The sequence below is a fragment of the Gekko japonicus genome, unplaced genomic scaffold, assembly GCF_001447785.1.
Source record: "Gekko japonicus isolate JY-2015 unplaced genomic scaffold, Gekko_japonicus_V1.1 scaffold415, whole genome shotgun sequence".
Classification (NCBI taxonomy): Eukaryota; Metazoa; Chordata; class Lepidosauria; order Squamata; family Gekkonidae; genus Gekko; species Gekko japonicus.
Window position 1 is genome coordinate 743,998 of NW_015173136.1, and position 26,067 is coordinate 770,064.

The 26,067-nt window shown below is 42.7% G+C and overlaps 1 protein-coding gene across 1 annotated transcript in view; it reads left to right on the forward strand.

Moving 5' to 3' along the window:
* The window catches only part of FAM53B (family with sequence similarity 53 member B), a 141,085-nt gene extending 117,198 nt beyond the window's left edge, over window positions 1–23,887 (forward strand). The window contains 1 exon segment of the mRNA XM_015422202.1: window positions 19,723–23,887. Coding sequence (XP_015277688.1) covers window positions 19,723–20,091 — 369 coding nt within the window. The 3' untranslated portion in view covers window positions 20,092–23,887.
* Window positions 23,888–26,067: the final 2,180 nt, after the last annotated feature.

Genomic DNA, 26,067 nt, shown 5'->3' on the forward strand with positions numbered 1-26,067 from the left:
TCTCATTGTTCTTTGGAGACTGGTCAGTTTCTGTCTAATTGAGTATCCTTTCACAGGCACTTACAAGCAGGGCAAGAAGTTGATGCTCACCTTGTTTGTCCCAGGATCTAGTTATTGTTAAACAGTAGTTGTTGTTAAACCCATCCCCTGTGAATATTAGACATGGTGTAGAGTTCTAAGCTGTGATGCTTGGGCTTAACCTTAGTGCCTCAGACTTGGATGAATGAAGGCAATATGTGGCTACGTGTCTGCATACAGCCAAGCAGTATGCCTGCCATGTTATTTATTTAGTATATTTTTAATCCACTCTTCTTCCAAGGATATTATGATAGCATACATGGTTCTCTCCACTCCTTTATCTGTATCTCAAACAACCGTGCAAAGTGGGCTAGGATGAGATACGGTAACTGGTCCAAGGTCACCCACTGATCATCATGGCTGAGTGGGTATTTGAACCTGGGTTTTCAAGGTCCTAATCCAGAGAGCCCCAACATGGTACCTGAAGGTGCTATGGTTCTTGCCAATAGGGTTCCTGGCGCGAACTTTTTTCTTCATCAGAATATCTGTTCCACAAAGCAAAGGCCAAATATGGTTTTCCGCCATCTCGGTGCAGAAGAAAGTGCTTCAGAAAAGTCCAGAAGGCATCATTTTTATGTATGCTGAGATCATAGGATAATTTGCTTGGAATTGTGTGACTGGTCCCATCCATTAGAGCAGCCATTTTGTGATGGTGCCCATTACCTGTTTTCAAAATTCCTAGAGTGCCCAGATGTTCAGCAACATTGGCGACTCCTGCCCAGCACTCTTACCACTGCATCACACTGGCTGTGTGACATGCATCTGTTGCTCAAGCTCGAAAAGTGTATTGAAAAGACTTCATAAAATATCTCACCCCAGTTTATAGACCACAGTTCTGACCCATGAAAGGAAGTGTAAGCTGAAGTCCTTTGCAGCAACTAGAAGTAAAGAAGAACAGGCTATTATTATGTATGAAAAAAACCCTGTATGGGTTAGAACTCGTTGGCTATATCTGCAGGCTCTTGTTTCCTTAACGTATAACCCAGCTCACACTCCTGCCAGACATATAGTATTCTGTTTGTATTTCATATATTTTATAACTACCCTCTGTATGGGTTTTTTTCCCCCCCTGAGCATTTCTGTCATATATTTTCCTGACACTTCATTTATCACATGGAAGTTCGAGCCAGGGGGGAAAATACCAGTATAATATGTGCCTCCATTTCTCCAGGGTGACTGTTGATCTTGGAATTCCTTGGCTTTTCCCTCACTGCTCTAGTATATATACTGGCAAAGCTGGCTAATTGCTGCTGGGAGAAACAAGACAGCCACATCTTTCAGCATCCTTTGGAGCTGGGCTCCAAAGCTCACAGTTAGGGTGCAAATTAAAAATCCACGGCAACCGGGAGTTAAAACGATTAGGTTTCTACATTGACTTTCGCATGGAGTGTCAATGTGCTAGTGTGTTTCATCCCAATGCTTGGTTTTTATGGAATGCCATTAAGGTTAAGCATCACATACCGTTTTACTTGAAAATTGCTTTATCGCTGTAGGCTAAAGGATGAAAATTGACATGGACCAGCCTGCCGGAGTTCCTTGCATGGCCATGCAGCTATCATGAGCATTTTAAACATATATGAACTCTAAGGATGCATCATTATTCTCAACAGAACATTAACAGAATTTGCTTTAATGGATTAACCAGATTTTGACTGAATTTACTGAAGTATTTATATTGTTATACCTCAGGCCTTGAGGATAATTAATAAAAACAGTGGAAAGAGACAAAAAAAATGTTTGTTAGTTACATTATATGGAATAAACAGATGGCATGGCTGTAAACCATCTGTGCATATCAATACAATGTATCTCTTTGTGGCAGACAGTTGTGATTTAACACAAATTATCAATAATCTGTGATTATTGAATTAATCAGTTAATCACACAAGCCAATTCCTTATTTCCCCCCTCATTGTTGCTGCCAAAGGAAACCAGTTTTAATGTATCAAATGCTTAGAGATGTTTTCCTCTGTTCATTCGTTTTAGAGTTTCCAGTTTAGGGGTGGGAAACCCATGGCTAAAATATCTGTGATTTAGCAGAGGCCACCCAAAGAAATAAAGCAAATGAATTATCTGAATTGTTAGAGATCTCAGTCCTCTTGTGGTTTATGATGCTCCCGTAGAAATCTCATAGAGATTACTTGCTCCTCAGAATAGCTCTCATTGTCCTGGCCAGACTTTTATGGGAACAGATGGTGAAGTTCTCAGTAAGACCTTCTACGTTCTTGGATGTACTTTTTTACTGCCATAGATCATGGAGATTGCTGTGAATGTCATCTGTGAGATCACATCTCACACATTGCACTGTTCATGCAAGGGCATATTCGTTTGTGTCAAGTATTTCTAGATCACTTCTCTTCTTAAGTTCTAGTTGCATTTCACTGAAAGATATATGCTGTGTGTATCACACAAGAAAAAAATAAAAAATTATTTGATAAAAATCAACAGGAATGAAAGGCAACAGTAAATAAGTTAAAATACTAAAATCGGCAACGAGATTTAAAACTTAGCAAATGTTGGGAGTGAGCCCCACTGTGTTTTCAAATGTATACATACTTTTGAAAGGAATGAAGTTTCCCTGTGTAGTAAAATATGCAAATTTAATTCTGCTTTCTGATCTTGACTGGCATGGAGAGATAGTAAGGGTTGCATTATATTGCAATTCACCAGGAGTGCAGAATTCCACCCAAATGTGATGAATAATCTACAGTTTAGTTTCCCAAGAACCTCAGTCTTCCCAGTTTTCAGTTGCATTTCTGCAGTTTGCTTTATGGCAGTTCTGCAGCAATTGAAACCCTGGGAGTCAGCGGACTGCTTTCTGTTTCAATCAGTTTGCTACAATGATCTGAAGCAATGCTGGAGGAGCTAGGCTCCAAATCAAGAAAGGTGTAGATAGAATGTGCTTAATTATACTTTCTCAGTTTTCTCTGGCTCATGTAGCTTTTCATTTAAGCACAGGCATGTTGGTTTTTTGCTGTGCCCAGGACACTTTTATTAGCCCTTATGATTATGAAAAGAGGCTTTTGCAAGCATGGGCAGTGCCTGCTGAAATCTTAGAAGCCAGAAACAAAATTTCCTGTGGTTAGGGGTGAGACTTCAGCGTCTTGCATAGCTCCTTGCTCATCCTTGTGATTACTAAACGCAGAATAAATGATGCCAAAAATGTGAACTAATATATAATTTTTGCAGGTTATAGAACTCAGGGTCTGTATTGCCATATTTCAGAATTCCCCATTTTTACCAGGAATGCACATAGTCCTGAATATGTTTCACAGCCCAAGATCATTTATTTGGCAAGTTACAGGTAACGTGGCTTGTTATTTGAGGACTTTTCTTCTGTTTTCCTAAGTAAAACTGCCAGTTCGCTAATGCAAGCAGAGGTAGGAATTAAGTCAATTAAAATCAGTACTTTTAAAACCCTTATGATCAGTGGTATGCTATCAAATTGCCACTCATATTATTTGAACAAACCGAACATTTGGAAATTAGCTAGCTTCTATAGATTAAAAATAACATTACTGTATTTCTAAATTTCTGCATTTACTGTATTTTAAATTCCATGTTTGACAGTTTGTCTTTGTTGATCATCTGGGAAAGACCACTAACATGTGACTCTTGCTGCACCAGTTATATGCAAATCAGACCAGGGCTGAACATGATGCAGGGGAAGTAGTAGCCAGATTGGGAGGGTGTGTGTGTGTGTGTGTGTCCTCAGGCAGTCAAGTAGGAGGAGGGTCTGTGGCTCAGTAGGGGAGCCACCTGCTTTTTGCCTGGAGAGCCACTGCCAGTCAGAGTAAACAATACTGACCTTGATAGATCTGCAGTATGACTCAGTATAAGGCAGCTTCAGGTAGGTTCACGTGAAGAAATAAAGTGGGTTTTGTTGTTTCGTTGTTGTTCAGTCGCACAGTCGAGTCCGACTCTCCGCGACCCCATGGACCAGATCACGCCAGGCCTTCCTGTCTTCCGCCGTCCTCTGAAGTTTGCTCAGTTTCATGTTCGTTGCATCTATGACACTGTCTAACCATCTCATCCTTTGCCGTCCCCATCTTCTTTGACCTTCAGTCTTTCCCAGCATCAGGATCTTTTCCAGTGAGTGCTCCCTTCTCATTTGGTGGCCAAAGTATTTGAGCTTCAGTTTCATTATCTGGACTTGGGGGGAAAGTCAGGGTTGATTTCTTTTAGGATTGACTGATTTGTTCTTCTTGCAGTCCAAGGGACTCTCAAGAGTCTTCTCCAGCACCATAGTTCAAAAGAATCTATTCTTCGGCGCTCGGCCTTCCTTATAGTCCAACTCTCACAGCCATACATGACTACTGGGAATACCATTGCTTTGACCATGCAGACTTTTGTTGGCAGAGTGATAGGTTTTAGGATAAGTCAATTAAGGTTGAGTCAATTAAGGTTGAGCAAAACAAAACTACAGGCAACACTCCCCCCCCCCTTTTGGTATTTTTTGTATTTTTTCTCGTGTGTGTGTTTGTGTACACCTGGAAGTCATGGTGACCTTTGGTGACTGACTGGAGGATAGTCAGAGAGGTGGCTGAATAAAGCCTGCCCCCACCTCCCATCTCTGGTATTCCAAGGAGGTCTCTCATCCAAGTACTTGCCAGAGACAACCCTGCTTAGCTTCCGAGATCTGATGAGATCGGGCTTGCCTGGGCTATCAAGGTCAGGGCAACTCTGCATTTTCTTGTTATACAGTTGTGCATATTGGAAGGTGTTATCATGTTGAAACAATGGAAAAGGGACATCCATTTTGGTTGTGATCTGCTTTGATATTACTGGGTCTCATGTGGCCAAACAACTGAGAATTTGGCTGGAGGCCAAAATAAAATTCCCCCAAAGTGACAGCCTTCCCAGTTATTAAGTACCATTCAAATTCCTGATTGCAGAACGTGGAAAAAGAAGTAGATACTGTAACAAAGCTAAACGTGTATAAACAGAAACTGTTCTGTTAAAATAACATTCCCAGCCTTGTTCAGACTAAGGACATCAGGGAGGTGCTAAGATAAGACTAGAATGGGCATGTTCAGGCATGTTTGCAGAATACGAGGCCTGTTTGTGATGATAAAACCCAACGCTTTTGTCAGGGCCAGTGTGTCAGGGGCCTGTTGGCAAGGGGTCAGCTGAGAAAGAAAGCAGCTGGGGAATGCCAGGAATGCCCTGCAATGCAAACCATCTCATGAAATTCAGAACTATGTGCAGAGATTAATTATGATGGATGATTTCACTTATGGCTTAACACATAACGTACTCAGCATGAAACCATAATATGTTTAATATTGCCTATTTGGAAAAGTTATAAATCAAACGTTTTTAGAAATCATGACAGATGATGTTTTAACACCTCACTCCCCCCTCCTTCCCCTTCTTCTTATGGCGCTAAACAGAAGGGGTAAATTACATGTTATGTTAAAAAAAATGACATCCTTATAATGCAGTTCCTCTTTCTCATGAAAATAGGTAGTGACAGCATGTTGGCATCCTATGTCTTTTCTTTGTTATTGGCAGCCAGTGATGTGCAGAAGTTAACGAAGTCAAACCATCTGACCATCAGTGGACCATCTTACCTTCACTGGCCATGGCTGTTGGGTTGGGTCCCTCCTTCCCTCAAGTCCCATCGTAGGAACCCTAGTTCCTTTAACCCGAGTTCTTTTATCAGGAGATCTTGAGGACTGAAGTTTGAATGTTACATGTGTAAAACACATGCCCATCCAATGAGCAGAGACTACTGTTTTCAATTTATAGGCACTGGTGAAAAAATCTAGTTATTGGAGGAGTGCCTTCTCTTTCAAGTGCAGGAGTTCAAGCTGGATTTAAAGGCACCATTATGACCAGACTTTGGGGTGAAAGTTCAGGGCCCCAGCCACCTAGCTACACCCCCTCCCAAAATGTAGCATGCAGATAGCAATGTCCAAGCTCTCTTTCTCAGCTCCATCTTTATTTATTCCTCCGTTTCCCTCAGCAATTGCAGTTCCCAGAAAGTTTGACATTAACCAGAATTCCCAGAATGCAGTTGGGGAAAAGGAGAGGGGCTGTCTGAGAATGCCCTTCCCAGAAGACCAGGTAGTTAAATGTCAGGCATTCTGTGAACTACAACTCCCAGAATGCTTGTGGGGGAAGAGAGGAAATGAATACGAAAGATGCAAGGATGCCACTACAAGAATTTTCTCTCTTCTTGGATGTCTCCCACTGCTTTGCTCCTCAGCAATAGTAGAAGATGTGTATGGAAGGGAGAATTATTTTCTGGTTTGGATTTATTATCCATGCCAGACAGAAATTTGGCGCAAATACTGCAAGTGTGCATCCATATATTCATAAATAGTCTTCAATCTTATCGGCATACAAAAATACAATCTTGTCTCAAATATAACAATAATTTATGTCGTTACAGATGATGATGGACGAAATTCTCCGGAATATCTTCCGTTTCGTGAGACTTCCTCTACATCAATCAATGATAAGTTGTCTTCCTCAGTTCATAGACATTCCCTACAGATTCAATGGTATTCACAGAAGGGAATTGTTCCTTCTCCTTACTCTTCAAAGCATAATACAACGGGCTGAATACCATTCTTCTGTGAATACCATTGAATCCGTATGGAATGTCTATGAACTGAGGAAGACAACTTATCATTGATTGATGTAGAGGAAGTCTCATGAAACGGAAGATATTCCGGAGAGTTTCGTCCATCATCATCTGTAACAACATAAATTATTGTTATATTTGAGACAAGATTGTATTTTTGTATGCTGATAAGATTGAAGACTATTTATGAATATATGGATGCACACTTACAGTATTTGTGTTATCATTGAATTTTTATACTGCAACCCCTTTATTATTACTTACAGACAGAAATTTGGCAGCTGGGAAACTTACACCAAACCAAAGAAGTACAAACTTCGTCCTCAGCTTTCAGATTAGTAAGATCTTCTGATGAAGGGGGAGGACCCATAAGATCATTACGTCTGGAGGCTACAATTAGCTAACTGCACCTCTGGCTGTTTCTGCTTCTTCTCTTTGAAACACCTCTGCTGTACCTCAGTCATATAATCTCTGACTCTTCCACATGATGCAGTCAGCTGACTATAGCTGCTTCCCTGAAAGTGCTACAGTAGCATATTAAGTGTAAATAGAAACGTTTCCATTGCTTCCCACAATACTGGTATTGGCAAGAAAATAAAGGGGGGGGATACGGAATATTCAAATTTCAGAGCCAACCAGAACATAAAAAACAAAGCCAGTCATTAACTATGAGATGAGACACACAATGAGACACAAAAAACCATGTCCTAAAATGTTGGAAAGATGACAGTAACAGGTGCACGTGTGTGGCATTAAACCAGGAACTGACTCATTGCACAGCAGTGAACTAGCGAAACGAGCAAACTGCTTGCAAGAGGGCAAGATGGTCCTGAACACCGTTCGTTTCTTTCCAGGAGTCTTTATTTATTTATTTATTTAATTATATTTATACCCCGCCCAACCCGCAAGCAGGGTCAGGGCGGCTTTGTACTCAGATGCAGGGGAAAACATCTGTATGGGTTTTTTTTTAATGACATTACATAAAATCTTACTTCCTTGTGACGTCTGGTATAAGCAGTCTTGTATCAGTTAAAAAGAACAGCAGACAGCAATATGGCTATGGACCAATGCCAATACAAACACACGAACAGATCGGAGTGCTATCTAATAAACAGCCTGAATGACCCTCAGATGAAATTCTGGGCTTTTATATGTCTTTCTCTTCTTTTTGCATTGCAGCACATTAAGTATAACCAACTTGTCATCGTCATTTGTTCCCAGCTTCTCCTCTTATCTGTCCCATGTTGCTCTCTGTCCTTGTGCTATAACGCTTCCAGCTTTGATCTCCCACCTGTTTCAACTCTGCTTTGTGTTTTCTCACATGGCATCCAGTTTATAAGGCGGGCCCTTCCAGGAGCTTTGCATAAAAACTGCCATCTTCATGCTAATTAATGGGAATAATATATAATTTACTTAAAGTGGGCACCTGGCTTTCAGAGATGGAAGCCTGGGCATTCTGCATGCTAAGTAGATATTGTACCACTGAGCCTCACCCCCCCCCCGCACGCGCACTTGAAGACGGTACTCCTAGTCCCAGGTAGTTCAGCAAGCGAGATCCCAGTCTCAGACAGTGGCGTTCTTATTTAAGTCCAGTGGCAGCTTTAAGACCAACATAGTTGCTTAGTACCTCTGAATGTGGAGGTTCCCCTTAGTCACCATAGCTAGTGACCATTGATAGACTTATACTCCATGAATCTATCTGATCCCCTTTTAAAGCTGTTTATTCCTGTAGCCATCACTACATCCTCTGGGAGTGAATCCCACATTTTAATCACTTTGTGTAAAGTAGTATTTCCTTTTGTCCGTACTGAACCGACTGCCCATAAGTTTCATTGGGTGCCTTCAAGTTCTAGTATTTTGGGAGAAGGAGAAAAATTTCTCTGTCAACTCTCTCCACCCCATGCATAATTGTATAAATCTCTATCATGTCATCCCCCCCTTAGTCATCTCTTTTCTAACCTGCAAAGTCCCAGACTCTTCAGCCTTTCCTCATAGGGAAGGTATTCCAACCCCCTAATCATCTCAGTTGCCCTCCTCTGTACTTTTTCCACCTCTACAATGTCCTTTTAGAGATACAGGGGCCAGAACGGTGCATCATATTCCAAATAAGACTGTGCCATAGATCTTTCCCCCTCTCGGTTGTAGCCAGTTCAGACCCCATTAGCTTATACTTGAAGTTGGGATTTTTTTTGACCCAATGTGCATCACCTTACACGTAACCAACACTGAACTTCATTTGCTACATTGTCGCACACTCACCCAGTTTGTGGAGGTCCTCTTGGAACTCTTCACAGTCAGCCTTGGTTTTCACCATCCTGAATAATTGTGTGTCATCTGCAAAGATCGTCTGAGCAAGCCCAACGACTTGCCTAAAATAGCACCTTGGATCACAGCCCAAGTGTCCACCTACGTGCAAGTCAGTGCACCTGCTAGGAAAACTGTAAGGCAAAACCTATGAGCTCTACAGCAACATCTCCTTTCATTTGTGTATTGCGAAGCATGTGCAAGAGAATACTTTGCCATATTGAGCTTTCCTAAATTGGGAGGGGGAGGATTGCTCTCTGTGCCACCAGATGACATGCCACCAAATGTCAGAAGTTGTCAAGAAATGTGACCAATGGTATGGGAATGGCTAAGTAGGTGGGTACCAGTTTCTCTTCCAGTAGTCTTTCAACAGATAAAGTACTACTGAGTCACATCTTTCGTGTACTGTCCATTAGCATCTTAAGTCGTGGCCTTTCATATCACCTGCTACCTGAGATCCTTTGAATCTGGGACCTTCTTTGCATGCCTGTTGTTTCACCTTTCTTTGACTGGCCCATTCTTCTTTCTGCTTAGTTGTGTCCCCATCCCTGGAACCATGCCTGGGTGAGAGACACCCAGTTCTTCAATCCCAGAGCAATCCCTAATTAGTATAAAAATCTGAAAATGGGACGTTTGTTTATCTCTCCCTCAAAATGGAGGCTCAAATGTTAATCCCAAATGGTTAAATACTTCCAGACACCCAGAAAGCTTCAATATTGTTACATGAGTAGCCCAAAATCACTAGAATAGTTTGGAAAGGGGCGGTTTTACGGCTCATCATGGAAGTTCACCTCATCATGGAAGCCAGCAGTTCAGCTCAGAGGGCGTGGAGCAGAGCGTAAAGCTGTGTGATGTCCATTGCCGCTTCGGACTTGGACCTGAGGAAAGGAGTATGCCCAGCTGTATCCAGGAACAGACATGAAGAATGCAAGCATCATTTATTTATTTATTTATTTATTTATTTATTAAATTTATACCCCACCCTCCCCCGTAGGGCTCAGGGCGGCTTACATGGCAAAAACTTGCTCATAAAAACATCAAATACTTTAGTACATTTAAAAACATAATATACAGTTTAAAACCCAATCAGACAATAAAGTGCTCAAACTACACAGCGTCCATACCAAGATATCAGAGAGGACAAACCACACACCAAACATCCCTTGGTAGGCATAGCGTAAAAGATGTTAAACAGATGTTCCACAGATGTTCCTCCTAGCCTCCTAGGGCCCTCACCCCCCACATTGATGATATATAGCGGGGGGGGGGCGGCCCCTAATCGAAAGCCTGGTGGAAGAGCTCCGTCTTACAGGCCCTGTGGAATTGCACCAGATCCCGCAGGGCCCGGATCTCCTCCGGGAGCTCATTCCACCAGGCAGGGGCCGCCACCGAGAAAGCCCTAGCCCTCGTGACGACCAGTTTAGCCTCCTTGGGGCCCGGTATAGTTAGAAGGTTTTGGGCCCCCGACCGTAGCGCTCTTGGGGGGACATTTATTCTGCATGGTGAATCATATTATGTATGGTAATTCATGAATAGTTAGGTGGGGCACCAGGAGAGAGTGGTCAGAGTGTCAGACTAGGGTTTGGGCGACCCCACTTTGAATCTCTACTCTGCCATGGAAGCTTGCTGGGTGACCTGGGGCCGGTCGCACACGGTCAGCCGAACCCCCCCCTCCCCACCTCACAGGATCCCCGTGATGATAAAATGGTCAAGAGAAGAATGATGCAGAGACTTCCATGCAGTACTGTGTTTCTGGAAATAGCTCCAAATTACTTCCACAGTTGCATGCAGGGAAACCTGGAGGCCCTGCAGTATTATTATGCCTTCATTGTGTCCTGTCCTTTCTGAAAGAAGGCTGTTCTTTTTAAAAATATATATATATATCCCATTTTACTCTCATAGTAGCCCTGTGAGATCAGCTATGTTCAGGGTCACACAGGAAACTTCATGGACATTTGAACCCTGCTTCTCCCCAGTCCAGTTCTCTTAAACACTATACCACACTGGCTCTGAAGGAGTTAGGAGGCCAGGGATCCTCGAACAGATTTTTATAGCTGTTGTAAGCATGAGTAATGAGGCAGAACTGGCTTAGCACAGCGCATCTCCTTGCCACCCCATTCGTTCTCAGACACAGGTCTCTCCTATTTCTTGCTGCCATGAAACAGGCTCAGAGTACTTCAGGTTAGAGTCTTCATGCTAAGCCTAATATCTCCATGCCTTTAGCAAGAGTGCTCTCTGTCTCTCATTTAGTCGTTACATTTTCAGTCCCTTTAGTGTTTCTGTCATTTTCTTTTCCAGCCTTTATCTCTATTTGTGCCATGCCTAACAACTCTTTCAACCTCCACGCTGATTGCCTTTCTACCGTTTGTAAAGTTCTCCATCCTGTGCCATTTGGAGGAACTTTTTGGAAGCTAGGGGCTGCGGTGGCTCAAGTGGTTAAGACGCTTAACTGCAGACCTGAAGGTCGGTAGTTCGGCAGTTCGAGACCCAATTGCTGCATGACGGAGTGAGCTCCCATCTCTGGTCCCAGCTCCCGCCAACCTAGCAGTTTGAAAGCAAGAACTTGCAAGTAGTGGAAAGGTAACAGCGTTCCGTGCACCTCGGTGTTTAGTCATGCTGGCCACATGACCATGGAAATGTCTTTGGACAGCACTGGCTCTTTGGCTTGGAAACAGAGATGAGCACCGCATCCCTAGAGTCGGATTCGACTAGCTTTCAAGCAAGAGAAACCTTTACCTTTACCTTTGGAAGCTATCCATTGGTTCAGATGTGATTTTCTCATTTGTCTCTCCTGCTCCCCTTGGATGTAGATGCCTGCCACCAACTCTGGGGAAAATGATAGCCCAGGCTGAGGTGTGGTGCTGCTGCTGGATTTCTACCAGCCGCTCTTTTTGAAGCTTGAAGCAGTAGACTAGGAGAATGCGCCAAGAAAGGAACCCACCCACTGAGTTTCAAAGCATTACAGCAGATTGTCCGAACCCACAGCTAACAACGAAGTACACGCATTCAGGAACGGTTATACTTTTATTGCAAAGCTATAGATGCAGTAACACATGCACTGTTAAGAATGGCGGCAGCCAATAGAGCCTAATAGGATATAGGGTATTTGTATGCACCCCCTTCCATGTCATGGGCCAATTAGATACCCTCCTGCGCGCGAGACAAGTTAGGAAACCGTTAGGTGGCTAAAGCTGGGAACCAGGAGTCTCTCACGGTACATAGGAGACTTCCAGACAATACAACCTCCTCCAGCACATCTGCCGAGATAAGCGTTTCAGCAAAGGCAGAACAGCAGGGATTGGAATGCAATAGCAATTAACAAGACACAGAATGAACTCCCCAACCCCCATGGCAGCATAGCTGACACAGATGTGCTCCACTAAGGTTACTAGATGTACTGTTAGAGAGGACATGTCCTCTTTTTTGGTGTTTGGGCTCTTTTGGGCTCTCTTTTAAAAAACTGATTAAAATGTCCTATTTTGGGGTTGAAAGGTTAGGAATATTCCTAGTTAGCAGCAGTTATCACATTTTAAATAGTAGGGGTATTTAAAATGAAATTTGTCATAGTGATCACTTCTTTGAAGCAGTCAGTCGAGAAATACGTCCTCTTTTTTGCTTTTCAAAATATGGTAACCCTAGCTCAACTAGCAATATTGTCTTTAAAGGGGGTCTGAGTGAGACAGTTATTGCAGCAGCCATCCCCATAGCTTCTTTGTGCTCTAACGTTTCCAGATTTGATCTCCCACCTGAGCCAGTTTGGTGTAGTGGTTAAGAGCACAAAGTCTAATCTGGGAGAACTGGGTTTGATTCCCCACTCCTCCACATGCAGCTGCTGGTGTGACCTTGGGTCAGTCATAGGTTACTTCAGAGCTGTTCTCTCAAGGGCAGTTCTTGAGAGAGCCCTCTCAGCCCCACCTACCTCACAGGGTGTCTGTTGTGGGGAGGGAAAGGAGAGCGTAAGCCGCTCTGAGACTCCTTTGGGTAGTGAATGGCGGGGTATAAAACCAATCTCTTCTCTCTCTTCTCTTCCTTCAGTGTTCTTCAGGTTAGAGAGGGGGTTTGCCCATTTGTCACTGCTACTGGACTTGATCTGGTTTCTGTGTTCTCACTTGGTTTGTCCCACTTCTACTCACTGTGGACTATGAAAGCAAAACCCACAAGCAGTTCTCTCTTGTACCTGAGGTTTAGTTCTGGGTTTCACATCCCAGGGCCACGCCTGTACAGAAGTCAATTTCCTGCCACTTTGGTTTCTGCAGAGGTCTGTGGGAGAGTTTCCTTTTGCCATTCTAAGCTTTTGAGTGTTCCCCAAGGCCCTCAGTGCACTGGCACACTGGTTCAAGCTGGTTCTGTCAATGGCAACCAAGGCAACTCCATGGAATGACACTGGAAGAAACAGAACGAAGCCCCGGTTTGTCTCTGCCCTCCGTGCCATAGCTGCCACAAGGTCTATGGGGAAGAATATTGTAATCTGATTCAGATGTATTAGTTTTGGCTTGGCTTCAGGCAAGATGTATGTTTTGGAAAGGTGTGTGTACTTTTGTAATAATAAGAATTCTATTCATGTTAAGAGGAGAGAAAAGGAGGTTGCCTTTGGAGTGGTTCTACAACGTAGGGCTAGACAAACAGGGCATTTGTTCTGAGATTGTGAAAGGTTGAAAGATCCTTTTGAACACAAGGTGCTATACACCTTTAATCCCAGAGCACAGAGGACAGCAGTATTGACACAGTTGCCTCCAAGCATGGAGGAGTGAAAGGTGGAATTCAGAGAACTTGGCCACTTCATGTGCAACGCTGTTTGCAAACTGAATGCTCCTTATTGGTTACCGAGTAACTGAAGACCAGAGAATCCTGCCAAACTCAGGCATCAGGATTAGTGAGGGCTTCTCTTCCTCTTAGAGCTGACATGTGCAGCAACATCTTAATGCCTGCCTAACACATGGATTGTCAATGGGCCATCTCTTCCCCAGTGCTGTAGAACAATGCAGAGAACGTCTGGGAAATTTTGAAGATCCTTGCTGCATGTGAAAATTTGCTTTCGGAATTTGAAAGTCGGGAGACGAAGTTTGCAAATGTAGTCGCTTAAAATGTTCAGAGCAGGCAAGCTTCCTTTCTTCAGTCACACTGACAGTGCCCAGATCCATAGAAATTGCAGCTGCCTGAACAGAGGAGAAAGGTAATTGGATATGGTCCCCCATTTCCTGGGAAGGATGTTTTTGTAAAAGGGGGAGGGGGTGTCTCAGATGTTCTCAGTGTAGATGACATCTTCTAAATACAGCTAGTTTACAGCCACCTGTGACAAATCCTAGACTGGCGCTAGAGGGAAACAGCATTTATACCCCACTGTTCAGCCCTCATCAGGGCAGCAATGTGGGTCTCCAGCTCCATATACCATGTTGTAGATACTTCCAACAGATACAGGTGTGTTTTCTACTTCACACATGCATGTATCTATTGCTTGGTAAAGCATCATCCACTGACTTGTCACTCAATGGGTGCGTTCAGACGGGGCATTTACAACGGTATAGGTGCCGGTTGGAATTGGTGTACTTACCGCCATTCACACGGCGAATATCTGCCTTCCGTCCCTAACCGTTGCAAAGAGCTTTAGACCATTGTATTCTGCCACTAGGTCCCCAAGTGGTGGTATCCTGAGTGCAACGGTTGTAATCGCTTTACCCCCCCCATCTGATCGCTCTCCACCGTTGTAGAGCCACTTCCGTTCAGAAGCCCGAGGCTTCCGATTTTTGCCCACCATTTTTTTTTAGGTCGGCGATATGCGCTTGGGTGAAGCTTCGCCCCGGCGTTTGTTTTTTAAAAAAAGAAAAGGTCCTTAATTTAACGTTTTAGAGGAGTCCGGGGCCTCAGGGAGGCCAGTTTGCTCTTTAAACTTTAAAGGTAAGTCCTCTCTTCAGGGCATGCTTTTCTGGACAGGGTATTTTGCGCATGCACGAAGATCGCCATTCTGTGGATGGCTGCCTATGCGCATGCGCAAACTGAGTTAAAAAAACAACAACCCACCAACGCCCGCTGTGTGTGAACGGGCATACAGCGATGGGCTCCGCAGACAGGAGGTAAGTGTGATCGCGTTTCAGCCAGCATAAACTGCAATGGTTCCAACCAGTACAGTTTATGCCGGCTGAAATGCCCCATCTGAACGCACCCACTGACTTGTACCTGAAAGAGTAAATTACCCTTGTTGTTAAGTAGTGTATGTAAGGAGAAAACCAGTTCTCTCCTGAATTTTTGTGGGGCTCAGTTTTCAATGTGAAGGTTGTTTGGAGAGGAGAACAAAAGGTTTCCCAAAAAACTCTGTCTTTCACTTTTTCGTGCTCCCTCCCCAGGCCTGTTCACAGCAACTGTTCCACTAATCAGTTGCTGCTTAATTAAGAAAATAGCTTTTTAAATACTTATGCTATGTGATCTTAACCAATCAGGGACCACATAGTGTACATACTATCACAGTGCTATATAGCCAATCAAAATTGACTGCCTGATCTCTGAGCGCAAATAAAATACTCCCATTCCTTTGTCTATGAAAGGGAGGGGGAGTTATCTCTTTTTACCAGGCAACTACACAAGTATGCCCTGCTTTTCCATATAGTGCCAGCAGTTTCATTGCCTTTTGGCATTACAAGTTACAACTGTTGCCTGACTCAGCTCTATGTATGTCATCTCTCCATTACTCATGGCTAGTTGAGGAAGAATGTGGATACTTTTATTAAGATGTGCATACTGAGACTGCAGCCTGGGTTTCCAGCAATGCTCCCTCTAAGCTGTGGAGTCTTGTGAACAAAAATTCTACTTTGTGAGCTACTGGCATTAAAGTTGTGAATGAGCGATTTGGCGACTACATAAATCAGTTTGCTCTGGAGCCATCCTTCCTGAGCTAAGACAAAAATGTGTGAGCCAGAGGCTAAGAACCTGTGAGCTAGCTCACACTAACTGAGCTTAGAGGGAACACTGGTCTCCAGAGCAAGAGTATGTGAAACTCCTGTCCAGAACTCCAAGACGTGAACCAAAAACCTAATTGACTGTCTATTTGAGGACATTTTGGCTTGAACGAATTGGTTACATCGTTACTTTATGGACCAAAATTGGAAGATATACAAAAGTAACACCATGTACGACCCGTGCATATGCACTGGACAGAGGATTGAATCTTAAGAGGCCTCATAAACATTCCTGCCCTGTGTCTATTTATTTTGTTTTGGAACATTCCTTTTTTGGTCCAGTATTGACATATTCTTTATTATTTCTTTGTAACGTGCCTATATGTACCTCATATTGTTTGACCTCTGAAAAAAGGCCTGATTGAGCCAAAACACATTAGGTCAAAATAATTGTTCCTTGTGTACTTGTCATTTGTATTTGTTAATGAGGCTTTCATTGGGCCCTTATATGTTTTTTAACTTTCTCAAAAGACATGTATTTTTACTTACAGTAAGCTTATATGAGGTCTTAACTATTGGCCTTTTATCAGTTGTTTTTTTAAAAACGTTTTCGGTTCTTGATTAAATTTTATTGGGTTAAGTTTCTTTCCCACTTTGGTTCTGTTTTGGTTTTTTGGGGAGTCACAAGCTGCCATGGCCCAGAAGGATTTTGGGTTTTTCAGCTATACAAATGAAGAAATAGCCTCAATATTAAAATGTCCTTCTTTCTTTAACACAAGGGAATTTTCAAATGATTGCAGTGCTTGGAATTTCTAGAGTTACCAACAGGCCTACAGAAAAATGCCCTGTATGTTTAATAGAGACTTCATGTGTGAGAATGCGCTGTTGAAGCTCTTGTTGATTGGAGGTAGATCGCAAAACCTGGTAAATAAATTCTCACTAAGCCTGTACCAAAGAGACAGGACATTTTTCTTGACTGTTGGCAACCCTGTGCATTTCTGGCTCTGATCTTGGCTTCTGACCTCAAAGGTCTTGAACTGGAAAACGTACTCTCCAGGTCTAGATTCCGTTTCAGCTCTGACCTGGCCCTGACAGATATTTTATGGGCATGTGCTAAGTACTCAGGAAGTACCCCAATTTTGTAAAATCATTCCATCTTGTTTTAAAATGGGTGGATCACACGTCACGTCACCCACAAAGTCAATTTTTAGCAAATGAAAACAGAACTGAAAGAATGGCTTGCACTGTTAATGTTTCAATTTGCTGCAATATTGTTTGAATACTGTGGGGAAAACTGGATAGCCATAGAAATGTAAAGGGTTATATTTTAATGACTAAAGGTTTATGGTTATTGAAAAACAATCATAAGAAAACATTATTAACATCATATCCTGTGTGGAAAAAAATTCTTAAATGTATCCTTCCCCTCTTTTAGCTGTTAATATTCAGAATATTGGTGGGAAGGTGGATTTATGATGAAGTATTAACTATTTCATTTAATAATTGAAATCTGTTTCTGCATCAGGTTTTCCTACTGTATAGAAAAATATTAGTTTATTGTACAGTAAAGTTGTTTCAAAATAAGGTACACAAGCTTTGATAATCTGTTTTAAAAAGATTTTTATTCTGATTTGCATTGTAAATTTCAAAGCTGATTAGAATGGTAAAAATATCTTCTATGAAATGTCTTTTCACTATTTGCAGAAATTTACTTGGTCTCATTTATATTAGCACCTTCTACTCATAAAAGATTACATACCTATCTACACTGCTTTGAAGGACATTAATTACAGTTTGTAAAAAGGCTTTGAAAATACGGTTGCCAGGCCAGGGTTGGAAAATACCTGGAGACTTTGGAGGTGGAGCCAGGAGAGGGTGGGGTTTGGGGAGGGGAGGGGCCTCAGCATGGTAGAATGCCACAGAGTCCACCCTCCAAAGCAGCCATTTTCTCCAGGGGAGCTGATCTCTGTCAGCAGGAGATCAGTTGTAAAAGCGGGAGATCCCCAGGCCCCACCTGGAGGCTGGCAACCCTATTTGAGAACCTTGGCTATTAAGTTGCATGATACACAGAATGGGAATTGTGCCGTTTGATTGCCTGATTATTCATGCTCCAAGCAAATGCACTATTCCTGGGCAAATGTTTGTTTCCATGTAATAATGTAAAGAAATGTCTTAGCTTATCTAATTGATACAAGACTAAATGGTAAGTTTAGACTTGCTCTTAAATGGTAGGATGCTGGTTTAATGTAGTGTAACTTTTTGAATGGCTCTCTAAAGGCTTATCTATTAACTAAGGGGAGAAGAAGAAGGCTTAGAAATTTGAGTTCTGAACTGTAGTTAGTTACTGCTGTCACAGCTTCATAGTATTAAATGATAAAACAGTTAAGTGTTAGAATTAATTAACCCTTGAGTTAAGCATTGGAATTAATAGTCAAGTCTTACGTACAATGACCACGTGACTGAATTTGGAAATACATCCATAAGGAAATGGGTACAGCCTCCCCTGAGGGATATTAGAATCACGGCCCTCTGTAGATGAGACGAGATATTGTGGTAGTTTCAGGTGATAGATTTGGCAGATTGGTGGCAGCCTTGCCACCAACTCAGCACCACTGCCATCTCAGCCTCCCACCCAGGAGCCAGAGCACCTAGCGTTTCCTCAGGCATTTTTAAACACAATGCAGCAAGATGTCCTGGCTCACTAGAGCTCTCCAAACTCTCCCAGAGTTAGTAGAGTCCTGTTGGTGATGCACAGCTTGTTGACCCTCAGGGGAAGAAGAAGAAGAAGAAGAAGAAGTAGAGATTGGATTTATACCCCGCCCTTCACTTGGAGGCTCAGAGCGGTTTACAAACTCCTTTCCCTTCCCCTCCCCACAACAGACACCCTGTGAGGTGGGTGGGGCTGAGAGAACTCTGACACAAACTGCTTTTTTTCAAGGACAGCTGTGCCAGAGCTTGTGACTGACCCAAGGTCACATCAGCAGGTGCAAGTGGAGGAGTGGGGAATCAAACCCGGTTCTCCCAGATTAGAGTCTGCACACTTAACCACTACACCAAACTGGCTCTCCCAGGAGCATAGGCAAGGAGCATAATCTTCTTTGGGTCGTGGATGGGGGAGGGCGAAGGCAGCCAGGAGGGATGGCTGGGGCAGCAGCCTCAAGTGGCACTCCTTGTGGAGCCACCAATGGTTACAAGAAATGGAGGACCCAATGAAAAAGGAAGTAACAATAGCTTTTAAGAACTTGCAGTTTTTCAGAATCTGTAATGGCTTTGCTATGGACAGCTAATTAACACCAGTAAAACCGGGGGGGGGGGGGGGGAGACATGCTGTCCCTACAAGTGTTTGACTGAGGCAGTTGCATTGTTGAGTCATTCTTATGACATTTCCTTTCCAAAATGGGGTTTTCCTAAGTCTGTGTTGTATTTTAAGAAAAACAATGAGTTGCCTTTTCCAAGGCATATGGATGTTCTAATGATTAACTTTGCTTATTGTCATATTTCAGTTGAAGCCAACACAATGGAACACACCCTCATTGAAGTGTAGCAAAATGTTAAGAAAGAAATAATGAGTTGGATCCTGTCTAAACTCCAGGCATGGAAGCACGACTTCCCTGCCTCCCCAATCCTGCTGCAGCCTGAAACGCCCCCTCTCAAAATGCTACTCCTGCAGGATGGGGGGACTGCATGAGCAGGAGGAAAGCAGCATTGAAGGACTGCTGCAGCGGGGCTGGGGGGGGACTGGCAAAAATCACCCCTTCCTTTGAGTACAGGGATAATTTCTGTAGAGCTGTGATCGATATTTGACATGCACCACAATATTTATATCCTAACTGCAATGGGTTTCTTTTTTTTTTACAGAATTGTCAAACTTTTAACAGCCTTAGCTGCCTTAGCACCACAGTGGATGACTGCTCCCAGCAAAATCAGTTTTCTCCTGGCATCAGCAGCACCAAATCCTGGAAGACGATATCTCTTTGCACCTTGGATGTCATGCCAGGCAGGACACCGGCCTGCACCCCTGTGCCAGAGCCTCACTCAAATGCAGACGCATGTAAAGCTAGCAAAGAAGACGATTTCTCCTATGAGGAGTCCGAATATTGTGCCACAGAAGATGAGAGCAGTAGGAGAGAAGAGGAAAACTCCTCATGGAGGAACAGTGGGACAGGAGGGGATAATGTCTTCCATTTGGATGGTGAATTAGACATTGAGCAAATAGAAAACAACTGAGAACACAAAATGGATGATCTGTCTGCATCAAAGCTTTTAGGAATGGTAACATTTCACAGATGTTCATGTAGGCAGAGAAGAAAACCCACATTCTCCTTCTCCATGGCAGGTAGGAGAGGACAAGAAGCTTTGCCAAAATTTCATCAGGTATTTCGTTAAATCTTGAAACTTTTTAGAACTACTGTAGCCCAGGAGGTTTTGCAAACAAGCTTTAGGGAATGCATTCAACTTATATCAGCACATAAAAAAAAGAAGCTTTGCAGATGTATCAAAACTTGAAATTGTGGGACGCTGGAATAAGAGCAACAGAATTTGTGTTTGGAACAGGTCTTAAGGAAAAAGGAATGACCAGGTCATTAATTGCTGGTTCTCATTCACAAATTAGGTAACGAGTCTTCTAGGAGAGACAGCTGGGTCACCCCCGTCTCACTGGAATCCTGATCCACTTTGGCTTTTGACTTAGTCAAGATTTTTCTTTCCTTTGGGGGGCGGGGCCGATTTTAATTCCAAACTGCATCTCAGGCATCCTTAGCAAAGGGAAGAAAGGTGCAGGTGATCAATTTTATTGGAATTTAATATTCTGTTGGATTATTTTTCAGTTTGCTTCCAGGTCTCAAAAACCAGACCTTGCAGTCCTGCACTATAAAGTCAAAATTCTCAGAGTCATAATAGCCTGCTAGTTTTGCAGCCATCCATAGCGACACAAAAAGGAAGCACAATGCATATACTCTGAGTATAAGAGCTGTAAGCATAAGGAGGCTTGCACGCGTATAGCTAATGTGGCTATAGGTACATAACTAGATGTGCATTTGCATCACTGAACTGGTTGAGTGTGCCGATGCAGATGGAGATGTGTGGCGCCCCCCCCCCCCCCCATTCGAGCCCTCTTTGTTGTGTTAATAACTGTATGCAACTAGAGCAGGATCAAGGCCATTGATGGGAGAGTGGGAATCCAATACATTAGTGCATCTGAAATTAAAAACAAATGGCGGTGCTTTATCCATAAGGCTAAACATATTTGGGTTACGTGGTGTGAGAAAGAATACATTGGAATAACAAAGGGTTAGTCAGTAATGCAGGTTTGTAAGATTAGTGCTGGAAATCTGAAAAGGATCATAAATACATTGTTTCTCTCTGGAGAAGATAGCATATGGTCTCCCAACCGCATTTTGTACAGCCGATGTCACTCCCATCTGGCAGCAGACATCTAGCAAACCACATTCATCACCAGAAAAGATTAAGGGTGACTCCTCATTTTGCATGGATGACACAATGTTAGTAACATTCTCACCTTGCAGGCCTGAAAAGACACAAGTGGTTGTATTGGGCAGGAACATCACTGCATCACTTTTGGGTCTTTTCAGCAGCAGAGAAACAAAATGGCAGTGTATATGCAACAGCGCTGTTAACATAGATGCCAATTATGGGGCTTGGATACCTTGTGCATTACTACATAAATGACCCTCTCTTTCACCCCCATCCCCACCGCATGGAAAATATGGTTGAATGAGTTCCTGGGAACAAGACATGTTTCTGGAATATAAGTTCCTGTTGGAGTAGTTATATCAGGAATACCCGTTCATTCTCTCAAAACGTGCTCAGTGCTGGTTTCCAAGCAGTGGGGCTTTGTATGATTTGTATGTACAAAACCCTCGGATTTTGCACTAAAATAACCCAAATGTTTCATCTGGTATAAACGAAGCATGTTTGCATAGATTTTCTTTCCGGGATAATTTATTCTGCTTTTGATAATCATGAGGGGGGCATTACTGAAGTTCTGTCCCCTAAATGATGGGAATTGTGTCCAGTCCATGTACCTCATCTCCCAGGTCCTAATAGGTCACCAGGGTTCTCAGGAGGATGGAATCTGTGCCCATTAGCAATCTCAGAATGCACATGGCCCTTTTATCAGAGAGCCCTTTTTATCCGCATGCTGGGTAGTCCAGCTGCTGAACATTGTCCCGGCACCAGCGCGTGTCATTAAAAACAAAAACAAACCCTGATCTCAGACAATTATGGAAGATCTGTAGTTGTCATAAACAGATTCACATGTAAATAGTGACATATTCTACAAAAGTAGAGAGAAGGCCGCTGATGGAATCTGAAAACAAGTGCTGCATGCATCATTTGGAGGAATAGGAACCTTTGTGTGGAGGCCCTGAACAGAGGCATGGGAAGACGTCTCAGATACAAAGTCTGATACCAAATGCAGTTTGAGATACTGGTGATCAGGTAACAGGACTCCAGAGTCCCATTGTGATGGGGGTGAACAACAATGTATACATTTAGCACATATAAGTCAGTCAAATAAGCTGTTCACTTATCTAGGCAGAAACAAGTGTTTTGTTTACCTGCAGAGGAAAAATAAAACAAGATAGTAGAAATATAGTGTTAGTGGCACCCTATTTTTTTTTTTCTGCACTTTTTTCCTGCAGTGGTATAGATGTTTTTGTCATCTAATACCACAGTGGATTCCATCCAAGCTGTAGCTTTACAAATGTGCAGACAAACTGCACAGATTTTTGTTTGTTTGTTGACTTCTGCTATTTCCTTCCTATCCAATGGTCGCATACTGTGCAAAGCCAAAAAATAACAACAGCAACAAGTAAAGAGGGAACTGACTGTTTAGTACTGAATTCCCTGGGTTATACATTTTGGTGCCAGAAACCAATCGATAGGGTTGATACTTACCAAGAGGACATCTTTTCACATGCTCACCCAGCTGGATGAGAACAAGCCAAGTTATATTTACTCCTGGTTTTGACGACAGGCAGAGCAGATGTTTTCCTCATACTGCTTGTTAAGGTTACCAGGACCTGATCTGGCTTCTTAGCCTTCCATGGAAGAGAACATGCTTGGCATGTTCAGCACACTGAAACGGAAGGCTCTGCCTTCTGAATTAGTCTCTGCTATGAAAGTGTTAAGGCAAGTCTATGAACTTAGACACAGGGGCTTTGCCATCCCAAGGAATCAGGTTCCACTTTTGAGGAGAAAGGAAAGGTGTTGTGTTGTGATGAGTGACAGAGCAGTTGGAGGATATCATAGAATTGGCTTAGGACTCTGAGAAAAGGGTGATGCGTGTGACATCCAAAGCCCCTCATTGCCTTTGTATCCAGACTACGGCTGATGTCGACAGGCTCATTCTCACTCATCCTCTTGAGTGTTTAGTTTTCACGCCATCTGTGTTATAGTTTTGCTCATGAGGATGTGGGCATCTGAATATTTTAATACTTAGGTAAAATCAGTGATGCATTCACACTGATCAGAAAGGTGAAACCTCATTCATGCTGGTGATCTGAGCTTAAAAGCCAGATGAAAAATCACGGTGGGAAATCAGATCAGCCCATCTCTAAAAGGGCTGTGTGCATGGGACCCAAATAACTAGTCTGAACACAGAATTGTCTTTAGGTGACATGGGTATGATTTGAACATGTCAGGCTGGATGGTGCAAGAAGACACAGCGGAATGCACATAGTCTTACTATGTAAACTAAGTATTGGTTGGTTGCACAGCACCTGTGCCACCTTGCATGTCTGATAGCTTCTGTGTGGCATAGCAAAAACCACCTGTTCAACAGAAGTATGAGACCTTTTTGTTGGGCCAAGAAAAGCTGTGACCAGTATGGTATTGGAGCTAGCCTCTGATGGAATATTGCTTTAAAAAGACTCTCTCTGGCATTTTCTTTGATCACAGGACTGTTAACCATCCCATGTGTAGAGTGTTAGAACCACATTTCTAGATCAAGATGGGTAGCTGTGTTAGTCTGTCTGTAGAAGTAGAAAAGAGGAAGCGTCCAGGAGCACCTTAAAGACTAACAGAATATGTGGCAGGGTAGGAGCTCTTGTGAGTCACTGCTCAATTCTTCAGATGCCATTAAAAGTCTCTGAAGAAGTGAGCAGTGACTCACGAAAGCTCCTACCCTGTCACATATTTTGTTAGTTTTTAAGGTGCTCCTGGACTCTTGCTCTTTTCTACAACTACATTTGTAGTCTTTGTTTAAAATCTCCCTGCCCTAAGGAGGGGAGATCATTGACTCTGTTCTCCCAGTTACTTTCTTTTCACCTCTGTGTAGCTTTAAATCATCATTGCTCCAACGGAAACATGTGTTGATTGTTCCAGAAGTGACCAGAAGTCCCCCCAGCTTGAACTAAGAAGGCCTTGTCCCTAAATCTCATCTCTGATCAAAGAAGTAAACAATCTTCTGGTGTGCGCAGAAAGGTGATGCATGCGTCCTTTCCCTCTAATATAACCCTCTTACAGACAAAGTAACTATTCCTAATCATAGCATCTGAGTGTGGGCTTGCCAATATAGAGTACATCTTGTCCCATAGCATTGTGCTTCACAAGAAAGCATATCAATTCTTTGGACTGGCTTAAGTGCAGCTTGATTTAGGGAAGTTCAGTTTTCCTATAGTGGCATAAAGAAGGCATTTTCATATCATGAACTTTAAACTCAAAAGGGCTTTTAAAAACAACAGGAAAAGAAGCAAGAAAAAGGGGCTGCTACCTACAACAAGCTGAATACAGAGTAGGGAAGTGCCCCAAAGGACCACTGCCCAACTCTCCTAGCTGCAGCGTAGCGTTTACATGGCAGCAAACCTTCTTTGCCTTAGTAAAAATGCTTCAGTGAACAATGGCCTTACGTTTGGGCACATCACAATACACAGCCAAGGCAGCGTTTTGTTGGATTTGGTTTTAATTGTTTGGACTTTGGTTTTGTATGATTTGTGTACCGAAGCTGGGTTTTAAAAGCCTTACTTTTTATTTTTTTAATAGAAATAAAACTTTGTGGATTTATGAATGTGTATGTGTGTGTGTGTATATATATATATATGCACACACACACACACACACATACATATATATATGTATGTTTGTTTGGTGTGTGTATGTTTGTACCTATGCAAACATACACATGCCACCTGAAATATAGTATGTGCCTCATATTCAGGGGACATTCTGTTGATTGTTGTATGATTCTCTATACAACAACAGAAGCTCAGCTGGATCACTGGTTGCCCACACCAGTTGAAGTCACTGGAGTCCTCTAGTAAGGATTTCTGGACTCCTGCTGGATTTATCCTATACTATACAGATAACTTTTGGACTTGGTCAGACTGCAAACCTCTGCCATGTGGATACAGCAACCTTTCACTGAAGTTCTCTGTGGACAAATATTTTTTTTTGCTTTGCTACATAGTAAAGTCAGAGTCGCAGAGAGAGACAGGCCGTGGGCTCATTTGGAGCATGGATCAGTTTGGACTGTGGGTGCTTCTTTGACAACAGCAATAAATGTCAGCATTCAATCCCCTCCTTTTTTAATGTTCTAAATGCAACATTTTTTAAAGGGAAAAAAACCCTATTAGCACTGGTGAATAGGCTTACAGGGAATTTGCCATGCCGTCATTGTGCTTCGGTTTTATGAAATATTAAGATACATCTTCACACAGTGGAGAAAGAAAAACAGCATGTTCCTGGAGTTGATTGTAATTTTTCACAGAATAGCCTAGCCTCTGGCTGATCACATTGTGGTTCAAGTACACTGTCAGTCTTTATTGAACAGGACAAGGGGGCATTTGTAGGGTTTGTAGCAGTGTTTTGCAGCGTTTATGTTTTTTAATGTTAAAGAATCAAAACATGATGATGGCCAAAAAGCCTTTGGGAAACCATGAACTCTGGTAGTGTTTGTGTGTGCGTCTCTCTCTCTCTCTCTCTCCCCCTCTCTCTTTCTCTCTCTCTCTGGTAATTGCACAGGCGCAAATATATTGACATGTATACGAAGTCAGCTCTGTAGTTGGTGTTACATTTGTTCAAACTCAGCTATTACTGAGGACTGTTCCTTGACCTGAAAATTAAGAAGACTGCTGATTTGTACTCTCTCAAAATGACTTTATTGCACTATAGAGCAGCTCAGTCTCAGGAATTTACTTGTTACTTTGACTGTGTAAATAAAGCTTTCTGATTCTGTAACCTGCT